The 12,870-nt window shown below is 36.5% G+C and overlaps 1 protein-coding gene across 1 annotated transcript in view; it reads left to right on the plus strand.

Moving 5' to 3' along the window:
* LOC137623594 (uncharacterized) overlaps positions 1-5,339 on the plus strand; it is a 5,814-nt gene extending 475 nt beyond the window's left edge. Inside the window, exon 1 of the mRNA XM_068354427.1 lies at positions 1-5,339. This exon is cut by the window's left edge and continues 475 nt beyond it. Within this exon, the coding sequence (XP_068210528.1) occupies positions 1-5,339 (5,339 nt within the window).
* The last annotated feature ends 7,531 nt before the right edge of the window (positions 5,340-12,870 follow it).

Consider the following 12,870-nt stretch of genomic DNA (forward strand, 5'->3'; position numbering starts at 1 on the left):
TGATGGTTCAACATGCTATGAGAGAAAAAGCAAAAGTGATGGAAGAGCAAGAATTTATACTTAGAAAAAAGCAAGAGCAATTGGAATTGGAAACAAAAATTGCAATGTCTCAAGCAAGAGAAAGAGTTTATGCTGAAGCTGACAATATTTCGGATATCGTGCCGAAAGATACTCCTTCCCAGTTGAATCCAAATGTAGACCCGTTCCAACCACAACCTTCGGATATAATAGCAGATACTCCTCAGTTGAAAGCGAACGTTCCCTGTAGTTCTAGCCAATGTCGGTTCTCCGAGCCAAATCTTGATATGCAACTACAGTCCCAACAAGAGATGCTCCTGAAGACACAGCAGCACATGACTGCAGCAATGTTGCTTCCAAGCATAGAAGTACCAAAATTTAAAGGTGATCCTATTGAGTTTGCCAGTTTCATGATGGCATTTGATGCCAGAATTGCCCCAAATGCTTCGGGTGATGCTGACAAACTGTACTACTTGGATCAGCAACTTGAAGGGGAAGCCAAAGACTTGATAGGTGGATGCTTGTATATGAGTTCTTCAGAAGGATATACTACAGCTAGGAATTTGCTCAGTCAAGAGTATGGCGATCCCTACAAGGTGTTGATGGCATATATTAAGAAACTTATTTCTTGGTCTGCACTGAAATACGAAGATCCTCATAGCTTGTATACATTTGCTTTATTCCTTATTAAGTGCAGACATGCAATGACCAACTTGTCACACATGGAAGTACTAAATCATCTTCCTAACCTTCAAGCAGTTGTTAAAAAACTTCCGACATTTCTTCAGAACAAGTGGTGTAGCCTGGCTGGACATTTGAGGGAAGAAAAGGGAGGAGTTGATTTTGCAGATTTGGTTGAATTTGTTTATAAAAGGGCAAAGGCAGCAAACGACCCAGCATTCAGCAAGTTTGCTCTTCAAAATAATTACTCAAAGCCTGAAAACAACTCTGGTAGCTTCAAATTCAGATCTTGTCAACAAAAGAGCAAAAGTTTAAGCTTTGCTACCCAAGCAGAACTGAATCCAGAAAATAGAAAGACATCAATAGTGTCTGAGAAAGAGAAATCATGTCCAATGTGCAAGAAAAACCATGATCTTGACGATTGCTGGAATTTTGCTAAGAAGACCTCTGAAGAAAAAATAGATTTCCTTAAGGAGAGAAGGTTGTGTTTTGGATGCTTTGGTCTCAACCATACCTCTAAAGGATGTATGAAAAGGAAGCAATGTAAGACATGCTCTAAGAGGCATCCCACATCACTGCATATCGACGGATTCAAGCTACATAAAGAGAATGATAGCTCATCAAGCAAAGATGCAAGTGAAATTATTGTTAGCACATGTACTACCAATCATGTTAGTGAAGTAAATACAATATTACAGGCTATTCTCCCAGTAAAAGTATATCAGAAAGGAAACAAAGTAGTTTTGGACACTTATGCCTTTTTTGATAATGGCAGCACTGGATGTTTCATCACAGAGAGTTTACGAGAGCAGATAGGTGCATCTGGAACAGAGACATGCTTAAAGCTTCAAACCATGCATGGCGTAAACATTGTGAATACTTTGGCGGTTAATAATTTGTGTGTTACAGATATGGAAGGAAACAACACTATTGATCTGCCAAAAACCTTTACTCGTCAAGATATCCCAGTGAGTCATCAACAGATACCAAAACCAAAATTGCTCAAAAAGGTAGCCGGTCTGAGGAATATTGCTGATCTAATTCCTGATTATAGAGCTGATCTGGAGATTGGTTTGTTGATTGGCAGTAATTGCCCTAAAGCACTGCAACCATTAGAGGTGCTTCCAGCCAAGGGTCAAGATTCTTATGCAGTTCTTTACCACCATGGATGGACTGTTAGTGGACCTCTACATTTTAAATACTCTTCAGAGAAGAACAGTATTTCATGTCACCATGTCTTTCTTCAGGAAGTTGAAAGGGTAAATGAATGTTTTCTTCCTGCAGCTGTGGTCCATATGTTTGAAAGAGACTTTAGTGAGAAAGATATTGGTAGAGTTCCTGATGAGAAGGGTCTGTCACAAGAAGATCAACAGTTCCTCAGAGAAGTGGCAGAAAAAATTCAGTTTACCAATGGACACTACCAGCTTCCCCTACCATTTAGAACCAATAAAGTTAACTTGGTAAACAATAGAGAACAGGCAGTGAAACGAGCACAATGGCAAAGAAGAAAAATGAAACTAAATCCAAAGTACCGTGAAGATTATGTGGAATTTGTTGAGAAATTGGTGTCTGAAGGATATGCTTATAAGGTTCCGGAGGATCAGTCGTATGATGAACAACCTGCATGGTATCTACCTCACCATGGTGTCTACCATCCAAAAAAGCCAAATAAGATTAGAGTAGTCTTTGACTGTAGTGCTAAATACCAGGGTAGTTCCCTTAATGACAAGTTGATGCAAGGTCCTGATATGACTAATTCCCTGATTGGAGTGCTCCTCAGATTTCGTCTAGAAAAGGTGGCCTTGATGGGTGACATAGAATCTATGTTTTACCAAGTTCAGGTACCAAAGGATCAACATAAATACCTAAGATTTTTATGGTGGCCTGGTGGTGAACTTGAAAGCGAACTTACAGAGTATCGGATGGGTGTTCACATCTTTGGAGCAGTATCATCACCTAGCATCGCCAATTATGCTTTGAGGGCAGCAGCTGACCATGCAAGAGATAAGTATGGTCCAGATGTAGAACACACCATTAAGACTAATTTTTATGTGGATGACTATTTAAAGTCTGTACCTTCAGAAGAGCAGGCATTAAGACTTGTGAAAGACGTTACAGCAGCATTGAAGGAAAGAGGTTTTCGGCTGACAAAGTTTGTGAGTAACAGCAGGCTGGTGTTGAAATCAATCCCACAAGAGGACCGTTCAAAAGATCGTCAAACATGTGATCTTGACTATGATGAACTTCATGTAGAAAGAGCTCTTGGTCTTCAGTGGAATATTGAAAATGACTACTTTACTTTCTCCGCAAGCTTGGACCCAAAACCATTTACAAGGAGAGGTATTTTGTCAACAGTATGTTCCCTTTATGATCCTCTTGGTTTTGTGGCTCCTTTTCTTTTGCCAGCTAAGAGAATTCTTCGCGAAGTTTGTCAGGATAGCAGCTTGGGATGGGATGATGTTATTCCCGAAAAATACCTGAAGCCCTGGAGAAGGTGGCTTGATGATTTACCAATCCTGAGTAACTTAAAGATTCCAAGATGTGTCAAACCAAAGGAATTTGGTACAGTGACTTCCACACAGCTGCACATGTTTTCAGATGCTAGTAATGAAGGCTATGGTGCTGCAGCATACATGAGACTTTCTGATAACAGTGGGAGGATTTCTACTGCTCTGCTGATGGGAAAGTCTAGAGTGTGTCCTGTAAAGGCAACAACCATACCGCGACTGGAATTGACTGCTGCAGTGGTGTCCATAAATCTCGCACAACACATTTTGAAAGAGCTGCAGATTACAGTGGACCAGACATTTTATCACACAGATTCTACAACAGTTCTTCACTATATTTTTAATGATAGAAAGAGATTTCCTATATTTGTTGCAAATAGAGTGAAAGTAATCAAAGATTTCTCTGAAAATACACAGTGGAGATATGTTCAGAGTAAAGAGAATCCTGCTGATATTGCATCAAGAGGTTTCACAAGTCAGCAAATGCTGAACAGTAACATTTGGTTTGATGGCCCATATTTTCTTAAAGGACCAGAGGAGCTGTGGAAAAATGATATGCCCCATGGTGTAGTTGAATTGGAAGGATCTACAAGTTTTGCAGTGCATCCAGAAGATGGGGAGGGAAATGCTGTTGATAAGTTTCTTGAGTATTATTCTTCATGGCATCGATTGAGGATGGCTGTTGCTGTGTATCACCGTCTTTTTTCCATACTGAAATCTAAGAGACAAGCTAGAATTAATGGTTCATTTACAGCAGAAGAATTAGATGCTGCTGAAAAAGCAGTCATCAGATATATTCAGAGGAAAACTTTTAGTAAGGAAGTGACACTCTTACAAAAGAGCGAAGGGTCAAGGGGCCGAGGACTTTGTAGTAGCAGTAGCATTTATAAACTAGATCCCTTCATTGATCCTAAAGACAGGCTTCTTCGCGTTAATGGACGGCTCTCCAAAGCAGAAATTTCAACTGGCGAGAAACATCCAATGATATTACCTAGAAAGAGTCATATTACCACTTTGATTATCCGGTACACACATGAAAAATTAGCTCATGCTGGACGCAACCATGTGATGGCAAAACTTAGAGAACTTTACTGGATTATCCGTACTAATGCAAGTGTCCGCCAGGTTCTACAAAGATGTGTCGTTTGCAGAAAAATGAGAAACTCTATTCTAAACCAGAAGATGGCTGATTTACCAGTGGAAAGAGTAATTCCAGCTGCTCCATTCACACACACAGGTGTTGACTTCTTTGGGCCACAGGAAGTCAAAGAAGGAAGGCAAATCAGGAAGGGGTATGGTGTATTATTTACTTGCTTGTCTACAAGAGCAATTCATATAGAGACAGCCAATTCCTTAGACACATCGTCCTTCATAAATGCTTTAAGAAGGTTTGTTGCTAGAAGAGGAAATGTAAAGAAGATTTGGTGTGACAATGGGACAAACTTTCATGGAGCTGAGAAGGAGTTGAGGAAGTCACTGCAAGAGATGAATGATGATCAGGTCAGAGCTTTCCTCTCAAAAGAAAGCATCAGCTGGACCTTCAATCCCCCTACAGCTAGTCATATGGGAGGTGTGTGGGAACGTCAGATTAGAACTGTGAGAAAGGTCTTGACTCCTCTCTTCAAGGAACATGCTGGACGAATGGATGATGAGAGTTACCGCACTCTTCTCACAGAAGTTGAGGCTATAGTGAATGACCGTCCTTTGACCACAGTCAGTGACAGCCCAGATGACTTACAACCACTCAGTCCAGCACAGCTTCTCACACAGAAATCAAGTGTTGTGATGCCACCACCTGGTGTTTTTCAGAAAGGAGATATGTATCTGAGACAGAGGTGGCGATATGTTCAATTCTTGGCTAACTTATTCTGGACTAGATGGCGAAGAGAATATTTGTCAACATTACAAGAGAGACAGAAGTGGAACAAGGAAAAGCGGCATCTTCAAGTTGGTGATATTGTCCTTGTAAAAGATGATAATCAGTTAAGGAGTAACTGGATGATGGGTCGTGTTATCAGCACTGGAAAGGACAGAACTGGTTTTGTACGTAGTGTAGTTTTAAAGACACAAACATCAGAGCTCCATCGACCCATTCAAAAGCTTGTTCTTCTCCTTGCAGTAGAGGAACAATGATTATAATAGGTATTTTATTAGGATCAAAGGATTTGAGAGTATATTACATTTATTATAGATGTCATTTATATCACCTGCATTTATAGATATGATTGATTTTGATAAACAAATAATTTGTTTATAGGGCCGAGAATGTAAATGCAGCATTTTATAGAAACCATTTGTGTATATAATTATTTAATAAGCTCTGTTTTTCAACTTGGTGATTACGGTTAAATTGTATTGTAGATATTTTGTCCGTTTTACATGTAAGCATTGTTCAGTCTTTTTTTTGATAGTTACTGCTGTAATTTGTTTGTTAAGTGTTGAGTAGTTCTTGAAAAGATTGTTTATCCTGGTAGTTATCAGTGTTGGAATCACACTGTAACAATTATATGTTCTAGAAATAGGATCAAGGTTTTTGACGACTGACAGAGTAGAAGAAGTCTTCAAAGTGTAAAGAACATTTCTTTTGAAATTCGTTTCGCTTGTATTGGATGTAGCTTAGAGTAACACAGATGTAAGTTTATTTCTTTACTGAAATTTGTATATATTCTATTTCATGTTTGTGGTGTTTTGTAGTGAAACCAAACTATTCAATTCTTTGTTTATTATGGAATTTCTTTTTAACAAATTTAGTAAGTTTGTACTTTGTTGTTTTCAGTTTCTTGAACCTCGTCGCCCTGCACTACTAGCAAAGTACTCATCATTGGTTCTCTGGTCTTGGAGTACTGACCAACTACAGTATAAGTTTTTACAGTTATGGTCAACTTAAGTTGTAGTGCTTAGTGTTAAGTGATTTAAAGCTTTAAGGTGGTTTAAAGTGTCTTGTGATACCAACTTGAACTTTATATCAAATTTTTAATAAAGTGTGACGTGAGTAACAGTATCTGTGTCTATTCTCCATCTCATCCCTGTGGCTTTGAAGAAAACGGCAGCTACAATATATATATATATATATATATATATATATATATATATATATATATATATATATATATATATATTATATATATATACTGTATACAAGTATATATATATGTATATATATATGTATTTATATATATACACTGTATATATATATATGTATATATATGTATTTATATATATATATTATATATATATATATATATATATATATATATATATGTATATGTATATATATGTGTGTGTGTATTACACGTGTATATAATTATGGACGTATCGTAACAGTGCATCAGCAATTGGATTGCCTGCGCACGCGCAAGCACACACACGTGTGTGTGTATGCGCGTGTTTGTGCATGGATATAAAACTATGTAAGTATGGACAACATCAATTACCATTGCTGTTACGACGTCGGATGATATCTAATGATCTAATACTCAAATTCCAATGATTAATTAACGCTAATATGGCTTTATCTACTCCTTAACATGTCGTCATCATCTCCCGCTCCCAATTCCGTCCGGAATAAAAAAAAGATATTTGTGTAGATACGAATATAATGCGTGCATTTAGCAGGAGAGAGAGAGAGAGAGAGAGAGAGAGAGAGAGAGAGAGAGAGAGAGAGAGAGAGAGAGAGAGAATGAAACATTAAGCACCCTGCTTTATTCGCAAGAATCTCCCTGGAGACTTTGCATAATTCCCGAGTGACAATCAAGCGAGCCCTGTAAATACCTTATTCCACATAAATGTTGCGCTTCCTTAAAGATTAAATTTATGTTATATGCTCATTAGAGCAACGACCTTACGGAAGGGACACGCGCACTTAACGGCGTTTCCCGGCAATAATTGCTCCCGTTAACGTCTCTTAAATAAACGTCGCGTCTCGATTTTAGTGGAGTACGCGCATGCGTGTTGGCAGTGCAAAAGGACTGGGGAGTGGGTGGGTGGTTGGGTGGGGGAGGGGCAGCTGGAGGTACTCCATAAATCAGGGTTAAGTAAGTGAGAGACAGCAAGAGCTCCCGTAAATACGCTCTCTTTGGCTTTATTTAAGGTGGTCTAATCGGGTATTATGGCAAAATTTCAGATGCATATATATATATATATATATATATATATATATATATATATATATATATATATATATATATATATATATATATATATATATATATATATATATATATATATTGGGTATTCATGTATGTATGGATATATGAATTTAGAAAATGTTAACGATATCTACTCTGTTGGATAACGATGCTAAAAAAAAGTGTTTTAAGACAGTAAAATTCCTCTCAGTTTGACCTCCCCCCCCCCCCATCAGATCCCCTATATAGATCCGTATCTGTCCCAAATTCTTATCCCGTGGTCTATCTTTGGTTGAAATTTTCATAAAAAAAGTTTTTTTTTTTTTCACAATCTTACCAGCCAAAAAAGAAAAAAAAAATGGAAATTGGACCAAAACACCATTCTACGGTATCAGAGTTGATCATTGATTTTGGGATATCCGAAGGAAAGAGAATGCACTGCAAATGGGAGTTGAAATACCAATATTTAGTTATTACATGAACAATTACATCGTCCTCGGAGCTTATTGATGTCTTCCTTTCGCAATATTGACTCACAATGATATTGACGTCAAATATATTGAGTAAAATATAATATTCAAGCGGGTGCTTAAAGGGGTCTTCTCTGAGATGCATTAGGCCAAAGTACGTGTTGGACTAATTGGAATACGTGATATTTTAGAATTTATCTATATTTTGTTTTTTGTTTTTATAAACATGATTGTCCATTTATTAATTTCCTCCGACGCATGCTGTCTTAATTTTGTTTGAATTTTAGTGCATTTGAGGTTTCTAGCTATGGGCAGATTTTTTTTTTTTTATTTATTGTTCCCTAAGAATATTTGTACATTAATAATAAGGGAAAAAAATTCCTGAGTAGTGTCGATGTAATATATTAGACTTAATAAAAGAGAGAGATGCTCTTTCAAGATTCCAAAAGCTGTTTGCGTTTCAGGATTTTTTATATTTTTTGCTTAGGCCCTATTATTTTTTTTAACATTTCTACTGTAGAATTATTCTCAAAAGATATATCCATCTCATGTGGTTATGGTGTTCTAGTTAATAATAGTATCTACTGTTAAGCGTTGAGTTTTAATTAGTGTCCTTTGATTTATATTGCTGCCTAAAGGCAGGTTTACACGGCCGAGCAGCTCGCCGAGCCCGGTTGTCGAACCTACTTGTAGAACGACTCGAAGAGCTTTCAGACAGTACATCGAACCTCAGTGTGCCTCGTGCTAAAACAACGTCAACATGTCTCTCGACCAGGACGATTTGATAGCCATTGCTTTAGCAGTGCCACTAAGAAGGAAAGAAAAAAGATCAAAGTGGACGAAGGATTGGCTACTAAAAAGAGAGAAATTTTCACACACCAACTTGCTTATTGCTTTAAAATTAAGGCTTTGAAATTAGTTCTTTCAATATTTCATGCAGAGCCGCTATTCCTTTGTTTCTGGCCACTTTTTTGGAATATTCTTTTGATTTAACTTTCCATAAAGCTGGATGAGGCCGATATGTATGTATGAAATCAAAGTACGACTTCCTTCTCATTCTTGCTTTCATTAATGGCAGCCATTATTCATTTCTTTGATGATGTTTCCTCGAGCAGGTTTGAAACTTTGAATAACAACTGAGGTTCGATGCTCGACACCCGTTCACACGTTCACACCGTTCGTCAAACAATGTAGCTCCGCCCACAAAAGTCAAGATGAGCCTGACTTTCATCGAGCCGTTCGACGAGCGCGCTCGACAACCAAATAGCCCGTTTACACGCTCGAACATCAATTCAAACACAGGGTTGTCAAGCCAGGCTCGACGAGCTGCTCGCCCGTGTAACCCCGCTTAATGCTTTATTCAAGATTTAAGAAATGTAGAATAATTAGGTCAGTATTTCGTTGTTTCCTTTATCCGTTATAGGAAGTTGAGCAGACGTAGAAGAAAAAGATAATCTTCAGAAAATTTTAAATTTACACAATCTTAGAATATAGATATCAGAATACAAAAAAATATTTTCTCTTATGCTAATCTCTCCATCGTTTATATGCCAAACACACACACACATACATACATACATACATACATACATACACACACACACACACACACACCACACACACACACACACACACACACACATATATATATATATATATATATATATATATATATATATATATATATATATATATAAATATCACCCACGAATGGCATTTAATACCGAATTCTATCTTGGGAATATACATCCACTTGGAATTCATTTTATGCCATTCGTGGGTGATATTTACATTGATTGAAATCACGTGTGCTTGTGATATATATTCATATATATATATATATATATATATATATATATATATATATATATATATATATATATATATATATGTGTGTGTGTGTGTGTGTGTGTATGTATACACAGTATATATGTGTATATATGTACATATATATATATATATAATATATATATATATATATATATATATATATATATAATATATATATATATATATATATATATATACATACATACACAGTGTTATAAGATTAATACAATTTCCTCCTCTCTCTCTCTCTCTCTCTCTCTCTCTCTCTCTCTCTCTCTCTCCATCAGGTTCCTATCCCAGCCTCATGTTCTCCTAATCCCCCCTTGCTCCCCCCCCCCCTTCCCCTGCTCCCCTTCCACTCTCCTCCTCCGAAGACGTGAAGCGCTAGTAATATTGAGTCTTAGGCAAGTAAGAAGCGTAATTAAGGCCATTAAGAGAACTCGACGATGTCGTTCATTTCATACTGCGATATATAGTTGTCGAGAGATGCAACCGTACACACACACACACACACACACATTCACTCAAGATTACAATTAAGCTGGTGAAGAGGTTGTTGGAGGAGGAGGTGGTTGAAGAGGAAGATGGAGGAACTGAGGTGGAGGAGAGAGTGAGAGAAGGAGGGACGATAAGAAGGGGAGGAGTTGGATTTTAGGAGAGAGGGAATTTACAAGAGCATATGATGCATGAATTAATAATGATTGAAATTTGAAATAAGAATGTGATGAAAAGAAACTGAAATGTTTTCTTAGAGAATAGAAAAAGGGAATAAATGAATAAAGGGGAATAACTAATTGAGAGAGAGAGAGAGAGAGAGAGAGAGAGAGAGAGAGAGGGGAGAGAGAGAGAGAGAGAGAGAGAGAGAGGAGAGAGAGAGAGAGAGAGAGATTAAATTAAACACGGGTTTGAAAAAGAATATGGTAGAGAAAAAGAAAAGGCAAGAGGAAAGAAAAATAAACAAAATAGATAAAGGTGAAATTTTCAAAACTTACAGAGAGAGAGAGAGAGAGAGAGAGAGAGAGAGAGAGAGAGAGAGAGAGAGAGAGAGAGAGAGAGAGAGAGAGAGAGAGAGGTCCCAAATTAAAGTGAGAGAAGGCGGAGGCATTCCCAAGAGTCCTATTAACATGCAGGATAGCAAAAGAGGGATCCAGATGAACAGGAAGGAACATAGGCCAAAATGGAAAACTGCTTTAATGGTAATTGCATTGCCTTAAGGAATGATTGCTCTTATTCATGTTGTTATTAATGTTATTATGAAGGGTTGTAGTTGATAGAATTATTAAACTTAATGTCTTATTCATTTTATTAGGGTGATGTTTTGTTTGTATGCCTAATGGATTATTTTGTTGTTCTTATTATTGTAGTGATGGTGGATTTTTTGTTTTTATGTTGTTATTTTGATTATTTTCTTAGTTATACAGAAATTAGTTGATTCAGGTTGAAGTTATTACATTAGTGTGGTTTTTGACCGTGTTAATCATAAGTCCTTTATTTGTAAACTTTGATCATTGGAAGTTACGGGATTATTTTTTAGCATTTTTATTGTATTTTAAACTGATATATTGCAATGAATAATCATTGATGGACACCATGACCAAAGGAATGTAATTAGTCGTTTTCTGAAGGATGGTATTTTTAGCCCTTCACTTTTCATATAATGCATATGCGGTTGCCCGGTTGTCCTTAAAAACCAGTTTATGGCATATGCAGATGATGCTACTCTCTTTGCATCCATCCCATTCCTTGAGTGTAGATCTAGGGTAGCCAGTCTTGGAACAGAGACCAGTGTATATTGCAGATTACAGGTATTGGAATTCTGGAATGAGTTGAAATGCTAATAGATATAAAATTGTGAATGTTACTAAGGATGAAGGTCACGTTTTAAGGAATACGGACATTCAACGCACTGTTCGCTTTACTCATATTTCACTTTCAAAACTCAACATGGAAAGCAGTCTGTAATGTTTGAAATATAGGTTCATGGACAATGTTTCGTTAGTTGCTCGCAACTCATTTAGAATTCTAGGTGTCATCCTTGAGTGCAAATTTGCTTTTGAGATATATATCTTCAGTTTCACAATAAAAAACGTATATTTAGAAAAACATTTAAACTTTTAGAGGACCTGTTTACTAATGAGTATATATTTTGTTTAATTTATTTTTCCATGTTTTGAATGTTATTCTCCTTTCTGTCATCAGCAACTGACTCTATTTTTAGTTATTGTACGAAAACGTTAGATTTATTAAATCCCTTCCATTCACATCTTACTCTACTATACCATTCACCACTCAATGAAATTTATGCAGAATTTTTATTCCGGCTTTGACCTAATCTTAACTTTTACTTTTCATTAGTTTTATTTTAATTTATACTCGTTTTAGTTTGCCATTGCTATGGTTAGCATGGCCAATTACGATGTTGACCTTAGAGCTGTTAGATAATTTTTTAAACAAACTTTAATTATATATTTGTTTTTTAAGATTTTTGTATTATTGTTTTGAAAATAACTTATTTGCCAAATTTATTTTTTTTGTACTTTAGATTATTTGGCACGAAAGCTCTTGGACTGAACTAAAAATATTTTTTAACAACACTTATGGAATAAAGTTATTTTCAAAAGGATGTTTTGGGGGAAAAAAAAAAACTGCGAGACCAGTCGTTTGTGATCCTCCCACTTTTTCACACATATAAGTAAATTCGTATTCTAATTTTTCCAACGCCATATTTCATGCTTATCAAGTGTTAGATTAATTTTGGGTTTACGCCTTGAACTAAATAGTCTCCTGAAATTAAATCTTTGAAATCCTTTTGGTAAATATTCATGGATAATATCACTTGGCTTGAAGTTTACTGTGTCGGCTTGTGTTATTTTGTTGGTCACGCTACTGGTTATGTTGGTGTATTTAATTTAATTTTAGAGTGTATTTTATGATGCTTGCATTTTCATATGAATAATTAGGCTATCAACATTGGACGCTTTATAAAGCTCCTTATCAATCATGGAAAACCGTTCTATTCTTCATAATCGTAACGTTCAAAATTGAGCCCCGCCCCCCCCCAAAAAAAAAAAAAAAAAAAAAAAAAAGTACCCTATACAACCTCTTCAGCGAACCGCAGTGAACTCAAATAATAAAAAGATGGCCCTTTGAGACGACTGCAGAAGTACCTTTTCGAGTTATGGAACCGAAATCATGGCCCTTAATTCCCAGGACCTACGAAGCGTGAAATTCGAGATC

Source organism: Palaemon carinicauda, chromosome 30 (assembly GCF_036898095.1).
Source record: "Palaemon carinicauda isolate YSFRI2023 chromosome 30, ASM3689809v2, whole genome shotgun sequence".
Classification (NCBI taxonomy): Eukaryota; Metazoa; Arthropoda; class Malacostraca; order Decapoda; family Palaemonidae; genus Palaemon; species Palaemon carinicauda.